The 14,288-nt window shown below is 38.4% G+C and overlaps 1 protein-coding gene across 1 annotated transcript in view; it reads left to right on the top strand.

Annotated features, from left to right (window-relative positions):
• mRpL9 (mitochondrial ribosomal protein L9) overlaps nucleotides 1–10,674 on the top strand; it is a 231,776-nt gene extending 221,102 nt beyond the window's left edge. The window contains exon 5 of the mRNA XM_067137932.2: nucleotides 10,370–10,674. Within this exon, the coding sequence (XP_066994033.2) occupies nucleotides 10,370–10,501 (132 nt within the window). The 3' untranslated portion in view covers nucleotides 10,502–10,674. The remainder of the gene's footprint in view (nucleotides 1–10,369) is intronic.
• Nucleotides 10,675–14,288: the final 3,614 nt, after the last annotated feature.

The raw sequence follows: 14,288 nt of genomic DNA, 5'->3' as shown, positions 1-14,288 counted from the left end.
AATAAACCTGTGTATGCACTAATTAAATGTAATAAATCATACAGTTTTACCTTCAGACACACTTTCTTGTCAGTTTTGGAGGTTACACATCGGCAAACAAAATCTGCATACAAATCCGATGTCCAGTAATTACTTTTTTTTTTTTTTGCTAGGGGCTTTACGTCGCACCGACACAGATAGGTCTTATGGCGACGATGGGATAGGAAAGGCCTAGGAGTTGGAAGGAAGCGGCCGTGGCCTTAATTAAGGTACAGCCCCAGCATTTGCCTGGTGTGAAAATGGGAAACCACGGAAAACCATTTTCAGGGCTGCCGATAGTGGGATTCGAACCTACTATCTCCCGGATGCAAGCTCACAGCCGCGCGCCTCTACACGCACGGCCAACTCGCCCGGTCCAGTAATTACTGTAGTGTTAGTTAATAAATCTTAGAATAAACAATAATAACAGTCGTGTATTTATTTATTTACTCACCCACCAACATGATACAGTAAGTAATTACTGTATTTGCTTTGTTTAAAAATAAATTACTTGAATCGTAACGTTAGTCTGTAGATTGTCGTATTTTGAATTTCACTTTACAAAGGCAAAATTAAGTGTATCTTGTAATGAATTTTGAATTGCCCTTAGACATACAGATTTATGCTAGTTGTGCCATAGTTAATTGTAATGTTATAATTTACCCTTTTGTATGCCATGAAGTGCAAACACAATATTCAACTTTTATTGCTGCGAGTAAATGGGGAATGCTGATTGTATTATTAAATAAACAAGTTTATCTTCTTATTTCAGTGAATGCAAACCAAGGATAGGTGACTGAACTAAATTTTGATTTTCCCTGTAATATTTACAAATTATTGAGAAATGTTGTGTATGTCACCAATTTTATATTGAACAAATCAGCAAGAATTTTATTTGGAACTGTGCTCACATCATATAATAATATTTTTACTGAACTTCTAAAGTTCAGATTATACACCATATATGGTATTCACAAGGTAAAACATTGCTTACTGATCAGTAGTTCACTATAATGAACACTTAACTCAAAGGGATCCTCTTCGAGGAGTCAGTTGCTGAAAGAAGTCATTCCTTTTGGGAATAATGGCTGGATTTCAGAACAGAAGTTTGAAGGAAGTTTGAAGTTTTAAAAACAGAGATGGCATTAATTGCAGAGGGTTTGAAATTAATAACACATCAACATATTTTTTATGCTTTATTTTCATTTTTTTAAATAATCTTCTTCTAGCTGTTGAAAATTAAACCCTTAACTGAGTATTTATTTTTCACCTGTTAATAATCTATTTTGGTAAATTTTCCTTTCTCAAAGTGTGAATATTTTTTTTATTTTATTTTTATTAGGACAAATGCATTTATCCTTTTCATTCCGGTTGACTGCTTTAGCAGACGTGCTGGAACCGTGCCTCATGGCCGGTCGACTGCTGTAGAAGTCGCATGTCTTTTGGCTGTTTTCCATTTTGCTACGATAGACTGCTGGGGAAGTTTGGGCTTGGAGGTTTCTCATGGCTGTCTTGGGAGTCTGTAGTTACGGCTATGATCACCAGATGACAGAAGTAACCAGTTTGAAGATAAAGCAATATGCCTGGTATGCTACTCATTACGCACCTAGTTGCTCCCCTGAGCTGACGTGCTTGTGCTTCTCAACTTAACTCACAATCGCTTTAAATTGTTAAAGGCCTGATGGTGGAGGAAAGATATACTGCGGTGGAGGCTCTTTTCCTCATATTGGGTAGTGACTTTGAAGAAGATGACGATGATAGTGATTTATCATCTGATTCTGGTGACGGAACGACTTCAATCACACCTACTTCAGGCACGTTTTCTACTGCAGTTGCCGCTTCGTCAACTGAAAGGTTGGCCTACTTCGACAATTCGACTGAAGATGGAAATAGTGAGGATGAAGCTCAGATGCCTGAAACCGAGCAGAAAACTAAATTGGAAAAAGAAGAACCTGAATCTGAAGGAACATAAGTTTGACTCAGCTAATTCCGGACTGAAAAGTTTAGTGGACAATGCTAGCATGTTAAGCTTTTTCCATCGAGACTGACAGCAGGACCTCATCTTCCTGACAAGTGGAGTACGTACAAAACTTGTATTGTCTGCAAAGCGCCAAAGAAGAGGAAGCAGATGAAAATGTATTATAAAGAATGCAATGTAACATTATGTGCCTTTACCCTGCTTCAAAACTTATCGCACACAGAAGAACTTCTAAAAACAATTATGCAAATTAATGTAGGTAAACAGTTTCTAATCTGATATTAATGTTTATGTAAAAATATATGTTATTTCATTTTTGAAATAAAGGTAACTAAAGATTAAATGTTCAAGAAGAAACAAAACAAGCTTATATATCCGTCAGTGCTGTGATCAAAGCCACGGATCTAAAAGAAGGATGGGAAGCTTTGCCTCAATGAGAAGTGCTAAAAATATAGTCATAAGCATTTGACCGAATATGCATTAAAAAATAAGTATTTTTAACTCTGCCTGTCCTCTCCTCACATCACGGGAGAGCGGAGTGAGATAAGTATCCCGTATAGCAGGCTCAGTGAGCCACCTGCTGCTCACGTCCAGATGGTCTTGCCACCATACTTGCTATGCCAGAGTGAAAGGATTAACATGAAACAAAAAAATGTCAAACACATACTCTCTTTCTCATAGTTTATTAGAAAAGAAATGCTCAAAACTATAGGTTCAAAGTTTTCCTCAACGCGAACGTGCAAACCAGCATTCGTGGTGATTATGAAACTTTTGCATGCCATTCCAAAGTCCTCCCACTGTGATTGAATCTCCACAATGTCACTGTCACATGCTCCATCTTCTGCACCGTCACCACTTGAATCACTAAAATACCTGTCATTATCAGTATCACTGTCTTCTAAATATAACAACTTACGCACATATCATTTTTGGCTAAATCCTTGAATTTCTTTTTGTCTCCAGAACCACTGTAAGTTGCCACGCTGATAGCACTGCATAGCAGTGTGCTGCAGATGAGACTGGCAAAGATGCTGAAGGCAATTTTTTAAATTCCATTATCAGCAAGAGGTATAACCAACACTCAGTAGATGGTAGAAAGATTCAGAAAAGATTTTGCACTTATTAGTAACTCTTGCAATGTACAGCACTCATTTGACTTTATGCTTGAAAGCAGTTCATGCAACTAGCACACAGTATGCTATGACACGCAAAAGTGGTTGATGCGGTTGAGCAGTTAAATCAATGACGTAGTATGAGGACTCTATATATATATATATATATATATATATATTGTACCAGGAATTGTTCCAGCCCTGTGTATTGTTTTATAATTGCCGGAACATATGGAAAAGGGACGGCGATAATATCTATTCGTATGCCCGACATCTTGTGCGAGCACAATACGAAGTTCCTCGTGGCGAGCTGGACACGTCACGAGCAAGGAACCTGCGGGTGACGTCACTATCACATGTTGTACGCCTCTCTATCGAATGTACTGGAAAGAAATGTCTAACTGTGAGCTTGCATCCGGGAGATAGTAGGTTCGAATCCCACTATCGGCAGCCCTGAAAATGGTTTTCCGTGGTTTCCCATTTTCACACCAGGCAAATGCTGGGGCTGTACCTTAATTAAGGCCACGGCCGCTTCCTTCCAACTTCTGGGTCTTTCCTATCCCATCGTCGCCATAAGACCTATCTGTGTTGGTGCGACGTAAAGCCCCTAGCAAAAAAAAAAAAGAAATGTCTAACTTTTCAGCCGATTAAGTTACGGAAATGAGACATACATCATCGTGTAGCTCATGTTCTAAATGTAAACATTTGTTAATTTCAATAAAATCCGTCAAGGTATTCAAGAGATATAAGCACTTTTCATCTCCATGACGTAGCAAGCAGCCTTGAGTCGTACGGGATATAAGCAGCAGGCCAGACCATAGCAATTCAGTTCACATTCTTCACAGCTGGCTAGCATGTCACTCTGCACGCGACGAGTCGAACTCAGTATTCCTACGGCCGGACATCGTGATACTTAGAAAATTTCGATGGCAAGTTGACACTTAGTTTCTGTGAATACCAGTGAGTAACTTAAAAACTGTGGGACTTGCAATTCGTCACACATTCAAACTTAGGAAATTAACGTGTGTGTAACATCAAAGTCATAAAGACTTGTAATATTTCACCAATAGTTGAACTTGACAAGTATCTTAGTTTTCATGTGAATGACCATAACCAACTTGAAGTTAGCACTGCTACTTTGCATTGTAATGATCTGGGACTATTTTAACTTTGAATATCGTGAGTGTAGGTTGCAACACAAAGACTATTTTAAGAGCCTGGAACACTTTCATTTGAGTCGAAAGACTGTTCGCGTATTGTCATAACAGACTATACTATTAAAAATAACGCGTGTGGACAGACTGTATAATGAACTTCGTAATCAGTGCTATTGTGAAGTGTAGGACTCATACATGAATAATTGTAAAATTGTGATAGTGAGAAGTAACATTATGAGATATTACGAGAGAGAGCCACTTATTTATTTCTTTGCTGTGAAGGTGAGCCATGACAAACTGTGCTTCAAATGAAAGTTATTTTGACCACACGAACAGTGAGCAGTAAGTATCTAGATGAACTGTGCAGTAAAGTGTATTTCTCATTATCGTGATTTACGATAATAGACAGTGCTCCGATGTATTTCTCATCAAGTGAATGGTGATTATTTATGAATCAAGCATCAGTTCTAACAGTGCAAAATCAAATGGTGCACATTTTCAACCTAGTCAGTTGGACTTTCTCGTGTTAAAGCCACTCTTTTAATAACATGAGAAATCCTGACTCGAGGCGACGGAGAACGACGGAGATCAGCGTGGAACGATGGAGATCGACGGAGATTTGGTACTACAAGGGATAGTTCCAGGGACGTGGTACTATGGAACATCGTGGTGTCTGCTGACAGCTGAGTTCCAGATTGCTGTTTGCAGAGCAGTATTCAACTGTTCGAGCTCAACAAGAAGGCGTATATCAGGTGATATCAGTGCTTTTTCCATTCAATTCTGACTTTGAACAGAACTTTTATAAACTGTGTCGTTACTGACAAAGAACATTAAGAGTTCACTTAATTAATATTTTACTTGAAAAAAAATTAACGTTTTACAAGTCTTCAAGTCAAGACAGACTTTCAAACAACAGTGTGTTCTCGTATATTCTCATTTATTGGAACTTTGAAATTTTGATTGAGTGCATTATTCGTAGTGAAAGTGTATCATAAACTCTCAACTTACAATATTTTCATAAAGTGTACAATAATTTACAAAAGAGTAGGACAATACTCAGAACTTTATGTTTTCAAGTGTTTTCATATTTGAGTTTGATGTGTTCTCGAGAAAGAATTGCCAAATTCACTTTATTCAATTCATTTAGAAAGTGTGATCTGAAATCACAAGTGCCAATAGAAAGACCTTAGGATTTCTTATTTACTTACAACATTCTTTATTTATGCCATGAAAGTTATAATGGACATAACAGATTGAAAAAGATATTATTCAGTTGAATTTCACTTCAATTTCGATATTCTGTTGTTGAAATTGGAATTTATTTTCTATTAACATTTTATGATTTGGCGACATAATAGGGTGGCCTTCCAGAGATTGAATAAAGGAAAGAAAGTATAATATCTATTATTTCGCCTTGTGATCCTCCCTCTCTGCACCATCTCCTAAGGACTAGGCACCCCTTTGAAAGACCTCATGATCTTTAAAATCAACGTTTCCTGGTACAATATATATATAAACTAGCTGATGTACCTGTGCTTCGCTACCGGCTATGAGCTTGCATGTGAGAGATAGTGGGCTCGAATCCCGCTGCCGGCAGCCCTGAAGATGGTTTTCCGTGTTTTTTCATGTTCACACCAGGGGTGTACCTTAATTAAGGCCATGGTCGCTTCCTTCCAACTCCTAGGCCTTTCCTATCCCATCGTTGCTGTAAGACCTATCTGTTGATATAGATGTTGATTCTCATAAGGAATCTGAAATATTTGTTCCGAATTAGTAAATTTATAATACCAATATAAATGGTCCGTTATTGGACATTATAAATTTTCCAGCCAACTCATTCTTGTTGCCAGCGTTTCGCCCCCATGTGCTAGGCTGGGCTCATCAGTTGGTACCTAGCACACCTAGCACACCTACCAAGACGCTGGATAGTGCATACCATGGAGGCCACTGCGTAGGCTAATTGTAGCTACCGGCAGTGCCAATGCACTATGAGAGACTTTGTCTCATTATCAAAAATTGATGCCTGCTTGGCCATCAGATGATATAGATGTTGATTCCCATAGGGAATCTGAAATATTTGTTCCGAATGAGTAAATTTATAATACCAATATAAATGGTCCGTTATTGGACATTATAAATTTTCCAGCTAACTCATTCTTGTTGCCACACCAGGTGTGCTAGGTACCAACTGATGAGCCCAGCCTAGCACATGGGGGTGAAACGCTGGCAACAAGAATGAGTTAGCTGGGAAATTTATAATTTCCAATAACAGACCATTTATATTGGTATTATAAATTTACTCATTTGGAACAAATATTTCAGATTCCCTATGGGAATCAACATCTATATCATCTGATGGCCAAGCAGGCATCAATTTTTGATAATGAGACAAAGTCTCTCATAGTGCATTGGCACTGCCGGTAGCTACAATTAGCCTACGCAGTGGCCTCCATGGTATGCACTATCCAGCGTCTTGGTAGGTGTGCTAGCTGTGCTAGGTACCAACTGATGAGCCCAGCCTAGCACATGGGGGCGAAACGCTGGTAACAAGAATGAGTTAGCTGGAAAATTTATAATGTCCAATAACGGACCATTTATATTGGTATTATAAATTTACTTATTCGGAACAAATATTTCAGATTCCCTATGGGAATCAACATCTATATCATCTGATGGCCAAGCAGGCATCAATTTTTGATAATGAGACAAAGTCTCTCATAGTGCATTGGCACTGCCAGTAGCTACAATTAGCCTACGCAGTGGCCTCCATGGTATGCACTATCCAGCGTCTTGGTAGGTGTGCTAGGTGTGCTAGGTACCAACTGATGAGCCCAGCCTAGCACATGGGGGCGAAACACTGGCAACAAGAATGAGTTAGCTGGAAAATTTATAATGTCCAATAACGGACCATTTATATTGGTATTATAAATTTACTCATTCGGAACAAATATTTCAGATTCCCTATGGGAATCAACATCTATATCATCTGATGGCCAAACAGGCATCAGTTTTTGATAATGAGACAAAGTCTCTCATAGTGCATTGGCACTGCTGGTAGCTACAATTAGCCTACGCAGTGGCCTCCATGGTATACACTATCCAGTGTCTTGGTAGTTGGTAGGTACCAACTGATGAGCCCACCCTAGCACATGGGGGTGAAACGCTGGCAACAAGAATGAGTTAGCTGGAAAATTTATAATGTCCAATAACGGACCACTTATATTGGTATTATTAAGACCTATCTGTGTCGGTGCGACATAAAGCCACTAGCAAAAAAAAAAAAATTGCTGCGGGATTCTCAGAAAGACTGACTTTGTGGTTTTCCTAACGGTAGTCAACATAGGTCATTAAAAAAACTTAAGTAGGAATGCAGCAATTAAAAGCAATGTTAGCATATAAAATACTCCATCAAATGAAAAACAGCACATTTCTCTCACTTTTAACGAACCGTACTATACTGCCGATCTTAACAGTTCAAAGTTCCAGAGCTAAGATGACCAGGCCGCAGACAGCCGTGAGCCGTGAACATTCTTTAATTTTGGGGTGATGTGGGGAGGGCGAATAGTGTGGAGTCTCAGGGCAAGAACTATGCCCTCCTTCTAATCTGTAAGGGAACATTTACGTGAATGTTTAGAAAAAAATCAAAAATTCTTTTTTGCTCTTATAATATCCCCCAGTCTTTCCTAAATCCAACCATATACAATGAGTACATATTATTAATGTTTTAGGACCTATTACAGCCCTAATCTTAAATATCTGCAGAATTCTGCCACGCCCCTTTACGTGTAAAATATATTTAAACTTCATAATATTTCCTGAACAAGTCACTTTGGGGCAGCAAAGGTAATTTCTATGCAAAAATAGTAAATTTAACTTTCAAAACTTTGCTAACCTGCACGATGTTCATCTTTCTCCACATCAGTAATAAAAAAACAACAGTGTTGATCACAATAGTTTTTTCTTATAAGATAAGTAGTAAATGTTTCCATAGATATGCCCAGGACTAGGAAATTTGGTGTTGGTAGGCGCAAGTTCTACGGAAATAGATTTACATCTAAGGAGCAAGAAACACAAATAATACCAGTAATGGTTCTGGTGAGAGTGAGGTTAAGGTACAATCAAGTGCTTCAAAAAGGAAACTGAAATATTTGGACGATTCATGCACCAGTGACTTTAGTGAAGAAAAGAGGCAAGAAAGGAGGCAAGAACCAGAAAAAGAAATATAAATAGGAAGAAAGAGTATGAAGAACTTCTGAACCAAGATGATTATGGTGCTGGAATGTATTAAACACATCAGGTTAGGCTACAACTTTTATTAAAAGCAAAGTTAAACTTTAAGTCCAATTTCCTGAAAGTTTAGTTTTCTGACAAATTTAATTTAATAGACCAAAAACTACTCAAGCTAGAAGGCTGAAACTTTGTACATAGAATCAGTATGATAATTGAAGAAAAGTAGACTACAATCATGGACCTATCTTAAAAAATAAGGACTTGACTTTAGCAATGCCGAATGCTGTTAATTCCAAGCCAAAGGAAAAACCCCTTCCTCGTTGCTAATTTGGAATTAAATGAATGTAGAATTTAATACAAGTGAAGCTTTCCTTAAGAAACTGCTCTTTTCAGGGTTGAATTTTGAGTTTTTAGTGAACTATGGTGCTATGATTTGAAATAGGGCGAAATTGTAATTTTAGACTCCATTAAGGTGTGCACAATGATCATTCCAATCAGCACGTCTAAGTAGCTGGAATACTATGGTGAACCAGCGTGTTACGTACCAACAATATCAGAAAATGTATGAACCAGAGGAACGACATGCTAGAGAAGATAGTTATCTAACTCCCCTGCTATTTCCCGCCAATATTCAGGCAGTCTGTTATACTTGGTACGCAGCAATAATCCCATCTATCAGAGTTGAATGGCAGCATAAGAGACAAAGAAGATCACAACAAACAATGGTCAACGTAAGTTCTTGTTGATCAGTTTTATCAGCTTTCTGTATTGTAGGCCAGGGCCTCTCAGGTTGCACTGTGCACGGTGCAAAAGACGCCTTCGCTTGGTTGACCAGAGTGCAGACCCCCACTTCTCGATTTGGAGCGATAGCGCTGTCTCTTTCTTTCCCCACGCCTGTCTCGCTCGCTCCGCTTGTCTCCCTCTTCCTCACTTGCTCCGTAGCGCTCCAAATCCGAGCCGAGTAGCCCAGAGACGAAGCGTTGGTGCGAGCGGAGCGGGACCGATGCACTGTGTATAGGAACTCTGCGCCGCTGTTTGCACGTGTGAGATTTTGGGCTTTGGCCCTGTTTGTAGGCCTTCAAATTTAGTTTTCTTCCAACTCTCAAACACCACGCTTGTCATAGTCAGTACAGTAAAACTGTATAAAACATAAATGATCGAAAATTGTATTCTCTCTAAATTCTGTTATGTAGTCCTTTCCGATAGGACCAACAACATTGGTATTTAAAATAAATTTTTGACACCTTCCCCTAAACCACCATTTCATCCAGGGTGAATAAATTTTTTATAGCTTAGACTGTAGTTTCTTATTCCCCGACTCTATATACCAATTTTAATTGAATTCTGTTTACCCATTTTCTCTTGGCTCGGCATTGATATGGACTTAGCAATAAAAATACAAATTCATGAATATCTCTGTTATCATGGCCGGTACAGTAAAAATGTATAAGACATAAATTTGTCGATAGGACCACTTATAAATATTTGAGAATTAAATTTTAGCCTTTCCCCTAAACTACCCTTTTGCTCAGCTTGATAAAATGATTTATAGTCTAGATTGTAATGGCTCATTCCCCGACTTTATATATCGATTTTTATTAAATTCTCTTCAGCCGTTTTCTCGTGATGCGTGTACATACGGTTAGACAGAATTTACGGAAAAGTAAAAGTGCATTTCCTTGTTACTGTGGACACGACCAATACAGATATATCATTCAAGTTCTGAGCAATGTACAGACAAAAATCTTATTTTATATTTATAGATATGGCTTGAACTCTTAAGTTCTGACACAAAAGATTTATCAACTGTGTACAGCTACTTTGATTTCTGGGCTATTATTCAATACATACAATCTCTATTTCTACTTTTTCAGATAAACAACCATGAAACAGCCAAAGTACGCTGTCGCATACATCATTGGAGCACAAATCTTGCTGATCGATTGCCGTTTGTGGAAGATCATTGGAAGATACCTGCTGATCCTTTATTTCCGCCTAGTTCTTAAATACTGAGTTGGTACATACATAAAAAAAATGTGCTTAAGATGAAATGATGTCAATATTTTTGTGATACCAGTTGTTTATTGGAGCATAAAGAGAGGGTATTTTATTTCAAAAATATTCCCTCTGTCATTTCAGGATTAATGTTCAGTTGTAAATACATTTTTTTCAAGCATGACTAATTTTTTTATTAACATTTCTTATCTGAAGAAGCTTTTCATTTCTTATGAATGCACTATTACAGTTGTTAGAAAGGTTAAATACCTGGTATATAAGAACTAATTTGAAATAAATCATGATCATTCATTCATTCATTCATTCATTCATTCCACTGAGCAGCTTTTCTCAACACTTTAACTGTAAAAAAATAAAAAATTGTGTGGCTATTTCTAGCCGAGTGCAGCCCTTGTAATGCAGACCCTCTGATGAGGGTGGGCGGCATCTGCCATGTGTAGGTAACTGCGTGTTATTGTGATGGAGGATAGTGTTATGTGTGGTGTGTGAGTTGTAGGGATGTTGGGGACAGCACAAACACCCAGCCCCCAAGCCACTGGAATTAATCAACGAAGGTCAAAATCCCCGACCCAGCTGGGAATCGAACCCGGGACCTTCTGAACCGAAGGCCAGTACGCTGACCATTCAGCTAATGAGTCGGACTGTTTAACTGTAAGCTGCTCCTTTCCATTAGGTTCTTAAGTTGAAGAAGGCCAGGTGTTAAGTTAAAATTTAAATACAGTTTTTCTCTACTATCCTTTATTTTCCCATTACGTAAGTTGACATAAATGTGAAATTAAGTTATTAATTTTAGCTACATTATGTAACAAAGTTTTTACAGTAAATGTACGTCCGCCATTGTCCGGTCCCAAGTCCGTAATGAGAAAGTAGGTTTTGAAATATGGCAAATCAACATGAAATTATAATTGGATCTTGGAATGTCAGAACATTGCTTGATAACATTGGCAGACTGGAGAGAAGAATAGCTCTCATCATCCATGAGGTTGCTGGACTAAATATAGATGTCACTGCACTGAGCGAAATCAAACTATCAGATGAAGGGAAGATTGTTGAGTCTGGATTAGGCTATACCATCTTTTGGAAAGGGAAGAAGGATGGGAGAGCAGTTATTCATGGGGTTGGATTTGCAGTTAAGACGAAACTGGTAAATGATCAGCAGTGCACACCCGTTGCATTTAGTGAAAGGCTCATGTCTCTCTGTATACCACTCTCCGAATAGGTTCATCACACTCATTTCTGCATATGCCCCCACCCTGAAAGCTGATGATAAAACTAAGAACCATTTCTACCACCAGCTGAACTCTATCATCATCAAGATAACTTCTACTGCTTGGAGACTTAAAATACCAGAGTGGGACGGGATTATTCGTTGTGGGGAAATGTAATGGGCAAACATGGCATTGATAATTGTAATGCCAGTTGACTGGTACTTCTCGGCCTGTGTGCAGAACATGAGCTCTTCAGCTGTTCAGTTTCGCCTACCTAACCGTTACAAGACCACATGGATGCACCCACAATCTAAGCACTGGTATATCCTCGACTACGTCGTCACCCAACAGTGTGACAAGAAAGATGTTCTCATCACCAAGACTGCGAGGAGTATTGATTACTGTTGAACAGATCACAAACTTCTGATCTGTCTACTCAGAATCTCTTTCCATCAGAAACCAACTAAAGTATGCATCACCCAAGCAAGCCCCAATGCAAGTTTGACACTTTCAAACTGTTAGATAAATCCACATCGTCAGACTTCCAAAATGTTTCAGAAATTGATTCCCATAGGGAAGCTGAAATATTTGTCCCAAGTAAGTGAATATATAATACCAATATAATTGGTCCATTATTGGACATTATAAATTTTCCAGCTAACTCATTACTGTTACCAGCGTTTTGCTCCATTGTGCCAGTTTGTGCTCATCAGTTGGTAACTAGCACACCTACCAAGATGCATGGCTAGTGCATATAATTTTATATTGGTATTATTGGATGACTTTTTGTTAGTACATAGTAACAAAGATTTGTTGCAGTAATGGCAAAGCATACCATATTTTAATGTTTGTACAACATGACATGTAAGTAGTAATTACTAATCGAAGATATTTTGTGTCCGAATGTCAACAACAGAACTGAGATTCATCAACACTGTTTACATCACGTCTTGCATATTAATGTTTATTTTCATTCCTAAATTTATTTTTTGACATATTCTTCTGTTTCTTTCCTAGCCGTATGTTGTTGTAGTTGTTTGAGTCGTCAGTCCATAAATACAGCTCTCAATGCCACCCTATCCTGTGCTAATCTTTTAATTTCTATGTAAGTACTACATCCTACATCTGCTCTAATCTGCTTGTCATTTTCATACACTGGTCTATTCCTACCGTTCTTACTACCTACACTTCCCTCAAAAGTCAACTGAATAGATGTCTTTTGTGATGTGTCCTATCATTCTATCTCTTCTTCTCATCAAATTTTGCCAAATTAATCTCCTCTCACCAGTTCGATTCAGTCAGTATCCCTTCATTCTTAATTCAATCTATCCATTCCACCTTCAGTATTCTTCTATAACACCATATTTCCCAAGCTTCTATTCCCTTTCTTTCTGAACTATTTATCAGCCATGTTTCACTTCCATACCCCCATACGCCCCATATGAAAGTCTTAAAAAACATCTTTCTAATTCCTATATCAATGTTCGAAGTGAACAATTTTCTTTCCTTTTGAAAGGCCTGCCTTGCTTGTACTAGTCTCAGTTTTATGTCCTCCATACATCTGCCATAATTAGTTATTTTACTACCCACGTAACAATATTCATCTACTTCCTTTAAGACTTCATTTCCTAATCTAATATTTCCTGCATCACTTGACTTCGTTCTACTGCACTCCATTACTTTTGTTTGGGACTTATTTGTTTTTCATCTTGTACTCCTTCCCCAATACTTTGTGCATACCATTCAGCAATTTCTCCAAATCTTCTGCAGTCTCAAAACAATATCATCGCCAAATCTCAGGATTTTGATTTCGTCTCCTTGGATTGCAATTCCCTTTCCAAATTCCTCCTTGATTTTCTTTACCACCTGTTACATAAACTTTGAAAAGGAGGGGGGACAAACTGCAGCCTTTCCTCACACCTTTCTGAATTGGTGCTTCTTTTTCAAAGCCCTCAGTTCGTATCACTGCTGACCGAGTTTTATACAGATTGTAGATATTTTTTCGTTCTCGGTATCAGATCCCAATCACCTTCAGAATCTCAAACAGCTTGGTCCAATCAGTGTTATCGAATGCCTTTTCTAGATCTATGAATACCGGGTGAGTTGGCCGTGCGGTTAGGGCCACGCAGCTGTGAGCTTGCATCCAGGAGATAATGGGTTCTAACCCCACTGTCGGCAGTCCTGAAGATGGTTTTCCGTGGTTTCCCATTTCACACCAGGCAAATGCTGGTGCTGTACCTTAAGGCCATGGTAGCTTCCTTCCCGCTCCTAGGCCTTTCCTATCCCATCGTCGCCATAAGACATATCCGTATCTGAGCGACATAAAGCCAGTTGTAGAAAGAGTAGAAATCTATGAACGTCAAGTTTGTAGGCTTGTTCTTCTTAATTCAGACCTGTAAGATCGGATGTAAAGTCACGATTGCTTCACATGTTCCTACATTTCTTCTGGAACCAAATTGATCTTCTCCCAACTCAGTTTCAATTTGTCTTTCCATTCTTCTGTAAATAATATATGTTAAAATTTTGTTGGCATGAGATACTAAACTAATAGTGCAGTTATTTTCACACT

This window comes from Anabrus simplex, chromosome 1 (assembly GCF_040414725.1).
Source record: "Anabrus simplex isolate iqAnaSimp1 chromosome 1, ASM4041472v1, whole genome shotgun sequence".
NCBI lineage: Eukaryota > Metazoa > Arthropoda > Insecta > Orthoptera > Tettigoniidae > Anabrus > Anabrus simplex.
The sequence above is the reverse complement of the archived record's forward strand: the minus strand, read 5'-3'. Positions and strand labels throughout refer to the sequence as shown.